The sequence below is a fragment of the Centrocercus urophasianus genome, unplaced genomic scaffold (assembly GCF_019232065.1).
Source record: "Centrocercus urophasianus isolate 14NV4802_14NV808 unplaced genomic scaffold, USGS_Curo_1.0 seq_15, whole genome shotgun sequence".
NCBI classification, from domain to species: domain Eukaryota; kingdom Metazoa; phylum Chordata; class Aves; order Galliformes; family Phasianidae; genus Centrocercus; species Centrocercus urophasianus.
Genome location: NW_024884697.1, coordinates 27,180,000 through 27,197,531, shown reverse-complemented (window position 1 = coordinate 27,197,531; position 17,532 = coordinate 27,180,000). Strand labels below are relative to the sequence as shown.

Below are 17,532 nucleotides of genomic sequence, written 5' to 3'. Positions count from 1 at the left end.
GCTAGCCTATCAATCTTGTGTTACCTATGGCAATAAACTTACCGAGACTCCATTCTTCAACCACCTAATTGTTGGAATAGGCTTGCCTGTAGCTACACATGGCCAGTAGAGATCACTGCCTATATCCTTCTCTGTGTCGTTGATATGTTCTACCCACTCTGGAGAGGCTGAAGAATAAAAACAAAACAAAACACAATATCTTGTAAATATAGATGTGTACTTAGGTAGCATTAAAATCTATTAATTCCATGATACTTAACTGGTCAGACATAGACGATAACTCAGCATTGTATCAATATACCAACACAAGAAAGAATTAATTGTTTTTCCTTCACCGCATAGACCCCAAACAGTTGCAACTCAATATTTATGAGCAAAAAGATACAGAACTGTAAGAATGATTCACAAATGTCCAGAAGATGTAAGATGTTAACATTTACCTGCAGATTATACAACAAGTACATTATTCAGTAGTGTCATAAAAAAGATAGTCAAACAGAATTGTGCAGATCTAGATAGGCACTGAAAGGGCATCCAAGAAAAACATTCTTTTGGTTCAGAAAATATACTTAATAATATTGAAATATCCTTGCATTTTTGGCTTTGCCAAGTAAATTAATTAATTTATTATGCTAATGTATGTCAATTAGTACAATCTTCTCATGCCAATTCTCATTTATTCCAGAAAGTTCGTGAGTTTAACTGAGGATCTTAACTCAGAAGATGTTCTTTATTGCCAGTGAAATGAGACTGAAATATTCTCAAGGTAGTTCAGATATTATGTATAATCTCAAGCCATAGATTTACAGCATGAGTCTTAGTCAAGGAGTTTGGCTACTTGAAATGATTCCACTATAGCAGTAAGTGCTTTTTGGTTTGTCCTTTATTCAAATGCGTGAATGGAAGGGACAGAGGCTGAAGGAATGAAATGACTGTCGCTAGTATAAGACAGAGCTAAGATACTGTCATGGCTGTATGATTTTTGGTTATTGGTATTCCACATCATAACATCACGTAGTGCACTGGGAATTAAAGTGTTAAAGCTCCAGTTCTGGGCACCTGTCTGGAAGAGAAGAAGAACTACAGACCCCAGGGGGCTCTGCGGTCAGAGAGGAGATACAACCCCTGGCAAGGTCACCTGATGAGCTCTTCTGTCAGGTCTCTTCCCTGCTCTCAACCAGACTGCACATCTCACCTCACTGTTACAGTGAGGCCTATCCACCTTTCAGACACTTTCTTTATATTTATTAGCTTTGATTCTAATTATACTGCATTATTATGTGTTATCTTGGATTCCAATACCATACTTAGTAAATTAGTTCGTTTCTCCTCAGGTCGTTGCCGCTGTATTTAATTATTATGGGACTCCCTGTTTCCCTTTTCCGGAGGTGCAGATTTTGCAAAATCCCTCCGCCCCGCTACTCACAGACCCGGGCCGAACCAGCCCCCAAAATGCTGACAGACATAAAAAGACAAAAAGCAGAAAAAAAGAAGGTGTAACACATTTGTCTATTTTTCTTTCTGGTAGTTCTTTCATTTCAACTATTATCAATCACTTAATTTTCATTGTGCATATTCCATTATGCACAAATACATTAATACTAACAAATAATGCTATCAAAGTGTATATAGATCTACCACAACCAGGCAAACTGAGCTGCTGTTAATAATTAATTCATGAATGGTACACTTGATATTCAATGTATGGATTTTGATTTTGTTTTATTAACTCAAATAGCAGTGTGCCAGGATGATGCAATGAGTCCACACTTGAGCTTGAAAATACAGCTACTTCCAATATAAGTAAAAGCAATATAAATAAAGAAGAATAATTTTTTTCTACCTACCTTGCACATAAACTCTTGCTTGATGTTTATCTTTTCCTTTATAGTTTTCAGCTTCGCACTCATAAAGTCCTTCATCTTCATACTGAATATTAAAGATCTTAAGAACTGCCCCAGACATGCTTATCTCAGCAGTAGCTGGCATAGGTTCAAGGTATTTACTCCATCTGAGTTCAGGAACCGGACTTGAAAAGGTAAGTAAAGAACAAATCAGCATGTTCTAGAAGTGGCTGTTAAATTGCAGACTACAAAAAAGTATTTGATGATGAAACATATTTTATTTTCCTGAATTATGAAAGCAAACAGTGCTCTACAGTATCTTTAGAACACACTTACTTTCCAAGAGCAAAACACTCCAGTGTCACATTTTGGCCCAGGAGAGCATATGTGTCCTTGAACTTCACCTTGATATCAGCAGGATACACTTTGGCACCTAACATGAAAACAAGAGATTCTCAGAAGAGGTGTGGTAGGAAAAAATACAGCTATTAAAACTTCCACAGTTCAAGAAAATCCATTGTAATCCAGACAAAATCCTTCTTTATAGTGTATATAGCCTGGCTATTTGTGAAATCTGATTTAGCTCAAAACTTGCAGAATTGAGGCAGGATTGTTTTATTCAGCAAACAGTTATGTCTGGACACTAATGCTTAACATTTCTTTACAACACAATAATTCAACAAAACTCCTTTATTAGCATTTAAATTGTGATGATGCCTTGTGTAGGAATAGAAAGAAAAAGCCTGAGCCTTTATTTTCTACAGATTCTTTCAATGAATGGAATATTTAGAATTACTGTGAATTTAAGCTCTATAGTCTCTTACCAATGGTATGAAGGGAGCTACAAAGAGGAAATCTACAGCTGAACAAGGGTACAAGTATGTAATACAATCAGATCTACCTAGTGCAATCTCTGTGATACTCCTTACATAGTTCTAGGTGAAGATTACAGTTTGAGTTTCCGGTATGGAAAATTTGGACAAAGATCACTGATTTGTAATCACCCAAATTTGATCTCTTCACTGCAATAAAGGAAATCTAACAAATAAAAGGGACACTGAAATCCTGATGATTAGTTCATGAATCTCTAGTGACTGTCTGAAGTTGCAGAAAGGAATGTGATTACCGTGCAGAAAATATGCAGATTTAGGAAATGGCAGAGAACAGTCCAGTAACAAAACGAAAAAGGTATCAGGGGATTGTCTGGTGAGATACAGAGTCCTTGGACAGGGTATTTCAACAGAGTAAAAGGAATTGCTATTTTCAAGAAGACGACAAATATCTGAAACTTTCTATTAAATTCTACACAAAATTTCTGCTTTCCAGTCACAACCTTTTGAACCAATGCCAAGACCACAGATGATATTAAAGATTTTTAGATGAATACAGAGACTTATCAGATAAAAGAGATGAGAAAAACTCTGTTCTCAATGATATGAAAGGAATGTTGTGAATGAATCCAGAGAGATTTCCTTCACAGAGTTCTCATTGTGGATAGCGATGATTTGGACCCTCTCTGTATGTGGAAAATTAAGGAACAGATGTGCAATAGGCATTAGGACTTGCCATTTAATTCTTCTTACAAGAGATTAAAACATTCATGAATGAGTGAAGTTGAAATACAAACAGAATGTAGTATGTAGAAAGTATTTCCAATAAATACTTACGATCGGCCTGCGGAATAAGTGGAATAAATTTACTGAATACGCTCTTTGTTATTGAAGGGCTGGACACAAAACATGAATAATTGCCCTTATCCGATGCTTCTACATTTGCAATGTAGAGATTGCCATTCGTCTGAGACACAAACCGTCGTCTGTCCAAAGCAATGAATACTGGGAATTCATTTAGAAGCCAGCGATAACTGAGATCATCTGGAGGAAAATATTTTCTAGTTAATATTAAAAAAAAAACAAAACAATAATAATAGTGTCAGCTACATAAACCACGAAATACCCACTGCAGATGAATTGCTTCACTTTGAGTTCCAGCTTACACATAACTTATTGAAGAAAGATAGCTATGAAAGAGAGAATATGCAGATCCCAGTAGCCAGTCAGCTATCGGTACTGGATATCAGAATGCTGCTTCCCTGAGGGCAGATTACTGTGCACCTGCTTCTCTTTAAAACAGGCCTTTCCACTGGAGCTAGAGTGAGGTGGAGAGGAGATGTGAAGCTGTATCTTGCCCAGATCCAACTGTGGAGCTGGGAAGCCCTTGTCAGACTTGTGATTTGGAAAAAAGCCTTTAGAATATTTTAACTGGAGTATGTTGTGGTGAGTTCATTAGGTGGAATGAAGCTGCAGCAGCAAGTCTGGGATGACACAATGACATAGAGACATAATCGGATCTTCCAAATGGCAGGTCAGGCCCACCTTCCATTATCCAGATTAGTTTGAGTAATGTTATTTGTAATAACAAAAACTGCATGAAAATTCAACCTTGTCCTTTACTTACATTCAACCGCAAGTATATATTCAAGATCAAAATCAAATCTAGAGAGAAATTCTCAAGCTTTGTAAGACTTACTGTTTAATTAAACATAAAGGAAACTTCTAGAATTAAATATTATTTTTGTCTTCTACTGCTATGCATCAGAAAATAAAGCACTTAGGGCTCAATTACCTGGGTAGTGGTAAGGAGGCTCACAAAGAAGCACTGCTCCAACACCTTCTCGTACTTTAACCTCATAGTGTTCCTCTGGTGGAAAAGGATCCAGATCTAGTATAAAAGAGGGTGGGGGAGGAAAACTGTGGGCTTTTCACTACAAAAAAAAATTATTTTTTAAAGTATTTTCATTCCGTATAAATAAACATAGAAATACAACAATATCTTGCATACAGGTGTTCATGGACCGATTATGACAAGTTTGCTCATTTTAACCCTGCCATTATCAAGTGCAAAAATTTTTTTACAGTATTTTAATCATTATAACTACAAATTCCGAGGAGAAAAAAGAAACACCTCTACATCAGGAAGCACAGTGAACTTGTAATACTGGAGTCCTGCTTCAAATACTGATGCAGAGTAAATAACACATCAGTAACAGTGAAGTGCAGAGTTTCGAAATGCAATATTTTATCATAGATATCATCTAAGCAAACATTATTTAGATTATTTCAACTTTCTTAAGTGGCTTTTCTTCTAAATTCCTAAGAATGACTCTGATATCGAACTAAAATTTCTGTTCAAAAGCATTCACTCAGAAATAAAAAAAAAGCTACAAAGCTACATATAAAAAAGGATTAAGTAGAAAACAGCGACTATTCACAAATATAATTGCAATGTATAGTTAGATAGACCCACTAAACACTTGATAGGTCTCTTCCAAAGCCAATCACAGCTTTCAGACCTCAACAGCTACAAGAATCAAGGAAGAAAATGACAACACTTTGCTAAATGCATGGAGAAAACCTTAGGGAGAGTTATGTGAACTTCTATGGAAATACACCTTTTCCAGTTTCTTAATTACTAGTTTTTCTTCTATTGAAACTGATTAGAAGATAAAATAACTTTTCCAGTGACTATCTGAATCTTTACATTAGATAATGCATGAAATACTAAGCCGTTCTAAGGACTTCTGATTACTATTAAATATAATTTTGTCATGTGTCTTAGCACAATGTCTTCTGTCCCCCTCAAGTGGCTCCCAATTAATTTGGAATATCACTCTTTGATAAAGAAGAAATTGAACCTTTAAAGGTCCCTTTCAACTCTAAGGACTCTATGATTCTACATATTGACTAATCTCCCGCAAACATCTACTTCCCTCATCAACGACCTTTTCACCATCTTGTAAACGTGACACTGTTCCCTTCTACTTTAATTGTAAAAGATTGGCTTTCACCATCTGCTACAGAAACAGGAAAAATTTCAAAATGATGAACAATTGAAAGAAATCGTTTGCTATTTTACTACTCCCTTGTATTTGGAGAGCGTAGGGCTTGAGAAAATGAACAACTACAGCTGCTTTTCATTTTCAGTTTATATTTTAAGTCTAGAAACTAATTTGTGCAGTGTTCTTTGACTAACCTTTGAAACTTTAGGACAGTCACCACCACAGATTTAATGACAGTGGATAGGATAGGAAATTTGAATATGTAAAACGTCTGTATTTTAGTACTAAAATAGAACAATCTATGCCAGGTGCAGGAATGCCATACAATTATTAAGATGTAATTTGTATACCTTCTTCCCACTTATGAACTGCTCTGTACTCTGATTGGGTCTTGATGTCTTTTTTGCATAAGCACTACTTGGTTATTACTCAATAATTATAATAAGCATGATTCCATGAACTCTTAATTTGAAGACACTCATTTTTAGCTAGAATGAAAGAATTAGCATAATCACTGCACTCTCAGAGGCATACAGCTAACAGCTAGTGAGTATGGAAATTTCTCTCCATTGTCGCTCTTGCAGCTTCCCTGCTATGAAACTGCTGCATTTTACACTTATGAGACTGTTTTCCAATAAGTGCCATTGTATTTCAGCTTCTAATTTTGCACAGTGCTCACAAAAAAAGCCACTAAATATTCCTGGAGGATACAATTCCCATGTAGATATGTGTACAACAGCAAAAAGATATTTGGGTGGTTTTGAAGCACTGCTGCTAAAAATAATTATTTTCTTCTTGGAGGCCAATCCAGATCTACTAAAGACAGTGCTCCCAGATGGGTTAATTGACATGAAGTTTACAAGAGTGTGATTTTTGCTCCACAGTTTCAGCAGACTTGACAGTAAGACAAAAATAATAGGTCTCGATCATAACAGATAGTCAAGATTTTCTTGAACTCTTCAAAAAATGGTTTGTTGCCATTTTCCAATCAGCTTATGCACAAGCTAAAGAACAAAAAAATCTACTTAAGGTCATGTCCTGTGACCTTAGTAATTTTGTATTCAATTATTTTGGAACTATCACAGTGATTATCAAAGGAAGTATTTTTTACAGATGATCATAAAAAGGAGAAAGGAAGATACACAACTACCAGTTTTTTAAACCTTTCTGGGTTACTTCTCTCTAGTGGAGGTGACATAAATATTCAGTTTAAAGGATATCTGCTGCTGTATTCAGTGGTAGAAGTACATGGAGTTCTACAAAGCAGGCATCAAAGGTGCCAGTCCTGAACGAGTAGGTTAAAAGATAAAACGTAAACTGATGCTAAAATAACTATTTACTACTCCTGAGTTTCCTTGAGATATGAAGCACCACAGTATTACAATTTGTGGCAGAAAACAGAACTTCTCAGTTCATCTCCGATGTTAAACATTAAGCAGTTAAACTGTTCTGCTGAAGGGCACTCAGGGTGTTGTGAATGGCCACCAGGTAAGAGTAAGATCATTTTTGTGTTCTGATGAAAAACTATTTCCAGTAAAAGAAAAAGTACTTTAAGGCAAAATAAAATAAAAATCCCAAACTGTCCTCAGTCAGTAAAATTTTCCATTAGTCTTCATGTAGTACTTCAGTCTCTTATACAGCATGCATTTGATAGCAGTGTACATCTGCACATATGCATGAGTTCATGACTGCAGCTCATGTCTGCCTGACGTTGACAGAAAAGTCCTCTGGCAGGGCCTTCCCACAGCCCAGCAGTCAGGGAGCATGCCTTGTAACAAGTGCCATGCCCTCCTCCTGCAGGCATCCCACTTGTGCTTTCACCACAGCGTTGCCTGATCACCACTTGTCACTACTGATGTCCTTCTTCAGTGACTATTTCCCCTTTGGTTCTACCACAATTTAAACTGTTTGAGCATTATTATTCACAACCTGGCTCTGTTGTGAGTTGGTTCAATTAATAACTTAATTCTCTGAGAAAGTTGGAATGACAGCTGAATGCTAAGCAACATAAAATCCTTGCAAAACTTAATCTGTGTTATTCTCAGCTTGTTCTCCTTTTTATTTTTATTTTTAACAGAGTAATACAGCTACAGCACATATAAGCAGAAGACACTGCAGTGCAAAACCACCGGACATTTAAAGCTACCCACAAGGCTTCTAGGTTTTGACATAAACATTGGCTTACATCCAAAACTCAGAGTGGCTTCACTGCTTCTGACAGTTCCAAAGATATTCGATACTACACAGACATATTTTCCAGCATCCCTTGATTTCTCTGGATTACTGATAACAAGTCTGCCTCCTACCATACTGTAGCGATCCTTTGTTAAATCAATATCCCAGTTGTTGAGTTTCCACCTATTAAAAAAAAAAACAAAAAAAGGCAGATGTAAGATTTGGCTCCAAAAACAAACTGAGTAAGCAAAGTAAAATTTTCATGATCTGAAAATTAATTCATGTACTGCGATAAACCATACAGAAGTTCATAACACAGTATTATGTTTGTTTGAAGCTTTTCTTCTGCAAAAGCCACAGATTTTATGAACATTATAGGTGTTTTAAACATAAGAGTCTCAGATGTTTCAGCCTTCTCAGAGATGGGATGTACATTAAAACTCAATCCAGGTAGTACAGAATGCTTGAACTGACTGCCAGTGAGCTAGGTAGTAATCAGGCGTTGGAATCATAAACATGAGCTAGCTAGTAATCAGGCACTGGAATCGTAAACATATCATCAGATAGCTTTTGAAGGCCAAGCAGGCTAAGCAAATGTTCTTCCATGTCTTTGAAGTGAGATTTTGAAGAGAATTTTTTTGCAAAATTGCAGTAGGAAATGAAAATGTTTCGTAAAGCCTAAACTGCCAGCAAAGTCAGTGAAATGACAATGGCACAACTGATTTAAGAGCTGCTTCCTACATTCAGAAAATTGCCAGAACTCCCATTTTAGTCCTTGTAAAACTCCACAGTGCGTTTCCTGAACTGCTGTAACTTCACAAACTATGAGAGGAGCTATCAATGAAGTCTGGCCCTCTTTACTGTGTCCACCAGGGGGGGCACATAACCATCTTTGAAAGGAAATACACCTTTTCTGAGCACAAAAAGGAAAGATGCAACTCAAATACATTTAATAATCATAAAAGTCTTGCAGTGTAAGTCAGATTTTTGTACCAAGCTAAAGACAGGCATTGCTTTTTCAGATTGAGAGTACATACATTAAGTGTTTCTTCCTGATTAAAACGTTTCATCAAAAATACAAAATAATCATTTGTAAGGTGAAATCAGAATTGTCATAGAAGAAAGTAATAATAAAAGTGACACTACCACCACCACCAACAAAAGAAATAAAGAAGTAAAGAAAAAAAAGAAAGAAAAGAAACAGGAAGGAAGGCAAAGCAAGGAAACAAAAGGCAGGATTTACAACCTGCAATAAATACTATTTAGCTTTTATAGGATCTTAGGGGGATCCTTGAGATATATTACATGTCTGTATTATGAATAATAACTATTTTGCCCAGAAATATCTAGGAATAATTGTCAGGAGCACAGCATATGCTGCACTGAATTAGATCAGAAAAGCACGGCATTAAATGTGCAGCTGGGCGGTGTAAGAATAAAAACTAAACATGGAAAATTGCTTTCTTCTGAATTTATTAATTTAAAAATCAAAACAACTGTATTCACATGGATAGTTTCACTGGGTTCTGTTGGACTTCTCACATGGATAGCATATATCATTCACGAAAATGCATCGGGGGGGGTCAGTTTGGGTATCAGGAAAAAGGTCTTCACCAGAGAGTTGTCAGACACTGGAACACACTGCCCAGGGCAGTAGTCACAGCACCAAGGCTGCAAGGGTTTCAATTCTGCATGATCTGCTCTGGAGCCAGAATCTGGGAGTCAGTGATCTTTCCAGGTCTCTTGCAACACCCATTCTATGTATTATGCTATGCTTCTAGATGGAAGAGCACTACAGATGCAAGATAATGTTTCCAGAGTGACTTTATTCCATTAAGGAAGAACCCTCAAATTTAGGCAGAGCTTATAATCATTCTCTATATGCTATGCTGTTTACATTTGCAGGCAGGGTGTAGTAGGCTGGGTGAACTGAATGTGATGGCTATGTATATTCTGAATCTGAATCTCTACTCTGCTACATGGCTTCCAGACCTTTCCAAGCACAGGGAGAACAAAGAAGTGAAATAGCAAAATGCCATGTGGAAAAAACTTACGCTCTCAGAGCTAGAGATGAGATTCAAAAGCAGTATTATAGTCACCTTTACTCTCAGGTAGATCTGCATAAGTAGATAGCAATCTTACCTGTGTTTTTCTGTCTTAGAAGACTGAGTTAATTCCGGGAAGACAAATATTGGCGCAGATCACAGGATAATTTAATGAAATGGAAATAGTTTGCTGACAAGAAATTGTATCTGCCCTTAGTTTGATCTACCCATGACTAGATTGTAAACTAGTCAGAATAATGATAATCATAAGCACATTTTGCTATACATACAGAGAAGGTAATAGACAATAAACTCACATGGATGCCCTGAAATCTCACAATGAAAAATAACTGCTCTGTTACTAAAAGTATATTTGTCACAAAAGAGGTTATATGTGTGAATCTCTTACATTCATGAGCATCTCTATACAACATGGTGGTGGTAGAAGCAATGTAAGATATTCAGGCTCAATACCTGTCCTTCTTTCAGAGTAAAATGGGATCAAAAAGATATTTTGATCTAAGAAGAACAAGAACTTGAACCTCAGCCATTCCTAACCTAAGGCAGAAAGCCTCTGAAGTGTTTCTTTAAAGTCATTTTTTCATCTTTTGAATCTGGATCAGCATTCCTTTCAAAAGCCAAAACCATCTAACACAACAGGAATGCAGTATTTTCAAAAACTATCTAAACATTTCAGTGACTTTAATCCACGTTGATTCTTACCCAAAACCAGCAAGTCTACCATTTTTTTCCTGATAAGACAATCATTTAACATCAAAACCTGAACAATTCATTGAGTAAAATACACAATCAGATGTAACAATCAAAATAAGAGAGGTTACTTGTAAGTAGGAAAAGGAACAGCTCGAGCCCTGCAGTTCATTGAAACTTGTCCATCTGAAGATTCTTCTGGATAGATGGTATCAATTGGTTGCTCCTCAAAAACGGGTCCATAACCTTTGTTTCCTTCCTCTGAAAAATGGGTAGAGTCTGAAAATTAATCAATTATTTGTTAGTAGCCAAAGTGAACAGGAATTTACAACAGACCTACTGTATTCAAAATATGAATACAGCTAAATAGCAAGCCCAGCAAAATCAAGTTTCATTTGCATCAGGAAAACTAGAACAGCATGGATATTAGTGCTGACCTTCCTTCACTGTCCTCTGAGAGTGAGAGTAGTTTAAACCACATTCCTGTGTAACTACCTTCTTTGCATTCTCTGCTGACATGATAAATTATTTTTCACAGCTTATGCGAGACTTGACAAAGATGATTATGAATTGAAGATATGCCCTTCAGAAATGCAGGTAAGCCCACCTTATCTCACAGAGGTTAACAAGTTTTGATAAAATAGGTCCAGGTAGAAAACCACAGTTTAAATATTAATCGTTCATTATCTTACAACCTAAACAGCTCCAGTTGTCCCATGTATTCAGAAATAATCTTTATAGCACTATACAAATAAAAACTAATACTGGAGATCACTGTTGAGAATTGCATTGTTTCCAACAATACATGGAAGCTCACGTATGTATGTATATATGTTAATGCTCTTCCCACTAAAATAAAATAAAAGGAAGTCTCACGCTAAAAATAATTTACATTTGTCAAAACAAGCAGTTAAAGGTGAACTGAAAATCAAACAGGTTTGGAAACAAACTATTTTTTTTTTAATCTTTATCCTCCATTTGCTGATGCTGTTACAATGGTTGCAGGTTTGGCTTCTCCCTGCTGCATTCCCTCCTCCTTCATCTCTTCCAAATGCATAAGGTGGCTGTTCTTTGAGGTCTGCATTAGCAAGACTAGGAGCAAAGGTGGAAAAGCCTGGGAAAATTTTGCTTGGTAAATCCATGATGTAACTGTGCTTTTTTTGTTGTTGTTATTGTTTACTTCTGTTTTTATTTTTCTGTGAAAGTGGCAAATATGCCAATAGTACATGTCTGCTACCAGGTTCGCTTTCCACTCATGTTTAGACCTTTGTCAAATCCTAGAGATGCCTTCTGGAAGATGATGACAAAAACCTTGTAAGATTAAGGAACCAAATATCATTTTCCTATAATGATCTTTAGAACTGATTGAATATTGTTAGCTTAAAAATTTCCCAAATCAGTTATTAAGGACGGAGAAACCCTACAATTTTGCAGTAGTATCCGTGTAGTGTATACAAAATGCAATATGTCTTGTAATTTAAAAATGTAATGCAGCAGATGAAAGTCCCTAAATAAAATTACGATTCTGTACTTATCCCCTTAAAATTCTTACCTCTGTTTTAAAACTTTTTGGAAGAAATTAGGCAGTTCTTATAAAATGTAAAATAGAAGGTAGAGTTTATCTATATAACTAAGCAATCAAATTGTCAGTATTAAAATATCATATATGCACTTAACAATCCTAATGTAAGTATTTCATTGTTTCTAAAATCCACATTCATAGATACACATTTTACAGAACTAGGAGAAAATTGTTTACAAGAAGATAAACATTAACTTCACTTTCCAGTTCAAGTTTGAGTGAAAATAATCACTAATTCCCTTGGGCACAGGAACAGATCCAAAAGGCACTCCTACGCTGTGATAGTCAGGCAACTTCATTTTTGAAATGAATTCATCTAATGAGAAGATAAGTCTTTAAAAGAATGAAAGAAAAGCAATCGGAAAGAAGAGCTTTTGAAAAATGGCCTTCTTGATATTTTAGAGCACAACACTACAAAAAGATCTATGTATTACTAGACCAAAAGAAGACCATTCAGACTGCAAAGGCAGAAACAGCATATTTGCTCAGAGCCTTGAATGACTGAGCCACAGCCCTGACAGCACTTTCTGTGCAGACCTTAAGTATGAATATAGAATAACAATGGCCTCTAGCAGGGAACAGTCATATCAAATGCAGCTGACTGTTTCCACCTTAGGACTCAAATGGTGTTACAGACCATTTAGGCATTTCATGGCATGCATTTTTAATGCTACCAACACTGTTAATTATACTGAGTGAATGGCTGTTTCTTACACCTATTAAATATGCTTTATAATGGCACTTCTGCTGCAATCTATTATGAATTGAGTTTCAGACGTCTGGCTGAGTGAAATAAGATGAGCAGACTGCATGTCAGGTGGGACAACCAATAAGCCCTTCATCTGAGTTCGGTCAAAAGCTGAATGCAGACCAGTAATATGCAAGTAGCACTGGGGAGAAAAAGGAAGAGTTTGTGAAAAGAACAGCAACAAATTTTCACACTTTAGTGGAGAAACACGACTATGTGACGGTATTTGGGGACTGAAGAAGTGCACACAAAGAGGATGAAAAAAGATTAGTTGATTGACATTGTGCTTACAAGAGAGTGGGCAGAAGTAGAAGCAGAGACAAGAAAAAGGAAATGGCTGCACTAGATAAACGAGATGAGAAGCAAATTGTCTCTGTTCAAGTCCTGCTTTAGAACAAGAGAATGGACTATGTGACCTCTCAAGGACACTTACTGCCCTATTTTCTGAGCACATTTATTCTGATTTATATTTCAAATTACAGCAAAAGATGTCATCCAGTTCTCACTATCCAAGGCATTGTTCAGTGAATTCTGCAAACGTGAATTCGAATTTTCAACAGGGTTAAGAAATACTTAGTAGTCTCGGTGAAGGGCAAGAAAAAAAACTACCCAATGCATTAGATCATGGATCCTGTGTAAGTAACAATGCTGCTGGAAGGTGGCCCTTTAACATTCCTCCAAGCAATACTTTCCAGCTGCCATTTTCCCTCTAGCCCTTTCTGCAACATTCCTTATGATCAACTGACTACCGAAGAAACTGATAAAATTAAAGGGAGTGGACATCTATTTATTTCTAGCTTTATGGGTTCCGTTCCGGGTCATTTCTTGCCCTTATATGTACCCACTGCAGATTGAAAGAAGGTTGAGTGTGGATGGGGAAAAGTATGGGAACTTGACTTTGAGATTTGAGAATCATGAGCCTGAGAAGACTCAAGGTAAGAGCATCCCAGAGATGAAGCTTGGTTTAGTTTGAGAAAGGGGGAATGCAAGTGTTGGGCCTGTGTTTGTTTTGTGAGAGTGATAAAATGATCTTGGGCTGCCTTTATATTAGCATAACGAAAAAAAAATAAGAAGAGGCATAACTACAGAACTGCTTAGGATACAAGAGGGAAGGAAACCAGAGGAAAAGAGAGGAAATAGACAAAAAGGTATTTATCAGGTACTAGGAAAACACTGGCCTGTGTAGAAATCAAAATACAGACACAATTTATAGGCAGAAAAGAGGGCAGTGTTAAGATAAGTGTAAGAAAAGTGTAGAAGTGTAGGAAATTCTCATTGCCTAGGAAAGAGTGAGCAGAGCTAGCTTGCACACAAATGTACCAGTGCAGAATTCAGCTTCTTTCTTCTTAACTTCTTCTTCACACAGTTCTTTAGAACAGTATCTGAAAAAGATTGTTCTGAACAAATACTGTTTTGATAGCTAAATTGTTGTATTAGTTCAGAAAAATTCTTATCAGTGAATTTTTTTGTTTGTTTGTTTGTTTGTTTGGTATTATCCTCCTTAAGACAAAGCATTTTATTGTTATTTCTAATTAGCTAGATTTTCCATGTCTGTTCCAGATAGGATTCAAGATGTGCATACTACTCATATTCAGAGCAACATCCCTTTCATTTTTTCCATGTTTGACTTTCCCAAATACATGAATTTTAATCTTTTTAAAAACAGCAAATAACTCACTTTTTCTTTTATTACAAAATTAATTTAAAAGGATGACTGATTACCTAGTGTTTCCATTTGATCTAGGTAGATCCTACCAAACCTAGCACACTGAATTATCCCAAAAGATGCATTTTTGTCTGATTCTAAAAACTGCACATGTAAGGCTTCATAATTTTTAGCATTTCTATTCCATTACTTAAGCCTGAAGTATGAAAACTTTTTAAAATATCTAAATTTTAGTACCTAAAGATCTTCAAGTTTCTAATTTTACTGAAAGTTCATATGATAGATCTGTGTTTCATCTTCTGATGTTTTACCTGTCTCTTGAGTCTTTCCTCTTATTAGCCTGAAATACTGAAGTAAAAAAATACATCAAAAGCATTCATGCAGAACCACTCATCTTGTTCCCATACCCAATGGAAGCTCTTAAACATAAAGGTAATATTTACATTCCACATAGCATTATGAAACTATGCTAACTTGCTATCATAGATATTATATAATCTTGGACTCAAACCATCAATTTCAGTGGGTTGGAGTTCTAAGCAAGTAATTTTTCTGTTGAGAGAGATCATCCAAATCTCTTTCAGGTAAGACAGTTTATTATCAGCTACTTCAGCCTTTCAAGGATCCAATTCTGAAAATCCATTTTGGTCACAGATTAAGGATAACCATATAAGAATTCTATGATTCCATGATTCTACAACGTCATGAAGCAAAGCTCCTTATGTTATAATTATAGAAATTACTGTGAACACAATCAGACAAGAAAGTTAATATATATATATATAGTTAATTAAAAACCATAGTAAAGTTGTTTATTTCACAGAAGAAAACGGCAGTTCATGGGCTTATTTTCCAATACAGAAAAGTAAATAAAGCCTAATTGTTTACTTTTGTCTTATCCATTTTCAGATACAGATTGCTCACATCATTCTTAATTTAGGGAGTATTTTACAAGCTGTGTGGTGAGGAATATAAAATGCTTCAAAAGGCATTCTGGGTTTGCAGTGCACCTGTATCTCAAGTCTTAATGAGATGATAGCGAGGAGAGATAAAGTTTAATAAATGAAGAGATAGCAAGAATAGCTATCCTTTTTTCATCTTTCTTACTCAGCCTATTTTCTTGTGTATGGTAGTAAATTCAGAGTGAGCCTCTTGACACTGTGGGATTTATCTCATGTAATTTTAAAAGTTAACGATTTCATTCAAAATAGTCATATATCAGTTCTCTTTAGAGGGCTTAGACGAGTACTTCAAGCAGGTAATTAATCCATCCCCTCTTCATGAACCACATAGAAAGATGAAATTCATATAATGTACCGAGCTCATAGAAAGTTAAAACAAAGTCATATGAATTTTTCCAGAGTCTGGTTTTATTAATTCAACTGTGAAATGTGACCTGCAGTCTCCCAGGTGAGGCTACTGGCACCAAACCCAGAATGAAAGCCTTCTCCTGGAGCTCCCACACCTGATAAGGAGCCTGTTTTTATATAATTAGTTTCACTTGTCTTGCAGCAGCATAAATAAACCTCAGTGGAAGATCAGGGAGCACACTGATACTGCACCAAGAAAAAAGTCCTTACCCTAAAGAGATTGTTCTTCTGCTCCAGTGCAGCACCAGAAGTGCAACTGTGCTTTCTGCTTCTTATTTGCTCTGCAGGGCTCAGACACCCAAAGAACATGGGGAGGTCAAGCATGAAGAGTTAACACTGTCCTCACACCATCACATGTTCTAAGATATAACAGTGTATCTGTTCCTCCTTAGCAAAATTTAATAATAGTAATTTCTCCTGGAAGCCACATAAAAAATATTTTTTTCCACAAACCTTACACAGAAATGTACTGAAACAGTCTCAACATATACAGGAACGTAAATTCAGAAATATATAACAGATTCTTATAACAGATAAGTTACCAGATATTTTATCAGACCCTAATGTTCCTTTTTTTGTGTGTGAACAGTACCTCTGAGTATCACTTACTGCCAGCACAGTCACTGCATGTGGATCTCTAACTAACACATTTTGAAGCATAGCTTTAATCTATGAAGTCCCTGGGGGTAAAATTACTGTCAGTCAGGGTATCTGCCTCCATGGCACTGAGGGTGTAGAAAGTCCATAGGGCTTTCCTAAAACTATTTCTAATGAAGAATTTAGTTTCTGGATTAAATAGGACACTAGATATGACAAAAGAGCTTCAGTGAAGCTGAAAAGAGAAGTTCAGCAACTTTCTATTTTAAAATTTAAACCAGAAAAAAAGAGGAAACTTGCCCTACACAATCTTTTCTTCCTTTTGCAGACTAGAGGGGACTGCACTGCTTCACGTTGTGCTCTGTGAAAGCTGCTTCAGCATATCAGGCCCTGTTTGTCAATCAGAGAGATGTAACTGCCTGAATTCCAACCCAGGGAATAAGAAAGAGATGGGCCCAGGCTACCGCTGCCCTGAAGCACAGGTACGGTAATGGACAGAAGTTAGTACCTTCAGTTAGGCACAACATTGAGAGATCCCAGAAATCTGAAGTCTGCCAAGCCAGTTTTCTACACACAATTTCTCCACAGAAATATAGTGTTTGTGACAACCTGCTGCAGCAACCTCATCATGCTTCACAGGTCTGAGCAAATTGCAACCCTCAGCATCTGGCACAGCAGCTGGCACAAAGGGCCCCACACCTGCTGTGCTACTGCGCTTAACAGAGTCAGACTCCCCACCAACAATTTTTAACAACTCATTCTAGGTTCAATCATTTTTTTCTTCTCTGCCAGTCCCACACTTGGATAGTTTCAGAGATTTAGCAGCTTTCTGATGAGATGAGAATTAGCCTCTGGCGCATTGTCTTCCATTGCAGCTAAAGGAACAAGCTCAAGTACAGCAGACTGCCTGCAGTTAAGCAGCCTCGGGTTTTTGTCGATACTTTTAGCAAAGGGAA

General features: G+C 36.5%; 1 protein-coding gene across 1 annotated transcript in view; it reads right to left on the bottom strand.

The window, feature by feature from the left end:
- CNTN1 (contactin 1) overlaps positions 1–17,532 on the bottom strand; it is a 237,459-nt gene that overhangs the window by 60,152 nt on the left and 159,775 nt on the right. Inside the window, 7 exon segments of the mRNA XM_042815730.1 lie at positions 43–167; positions 1,848–2,029; positions 2,181–2,277; positions 3,512–3,718; positions 4,470–4,565; positions 7,868–8,040; positions 10,745–10,892. Coding sequence (XP_042671664.1) covers positions 43–167; positions 1,848–2,029; positions 2,181–2,277; positions 3,512–3,718; positions 4,470–4,565; positions 7,868–8,040; positions 10,745–10,892 — 1,028 coding nt within the window.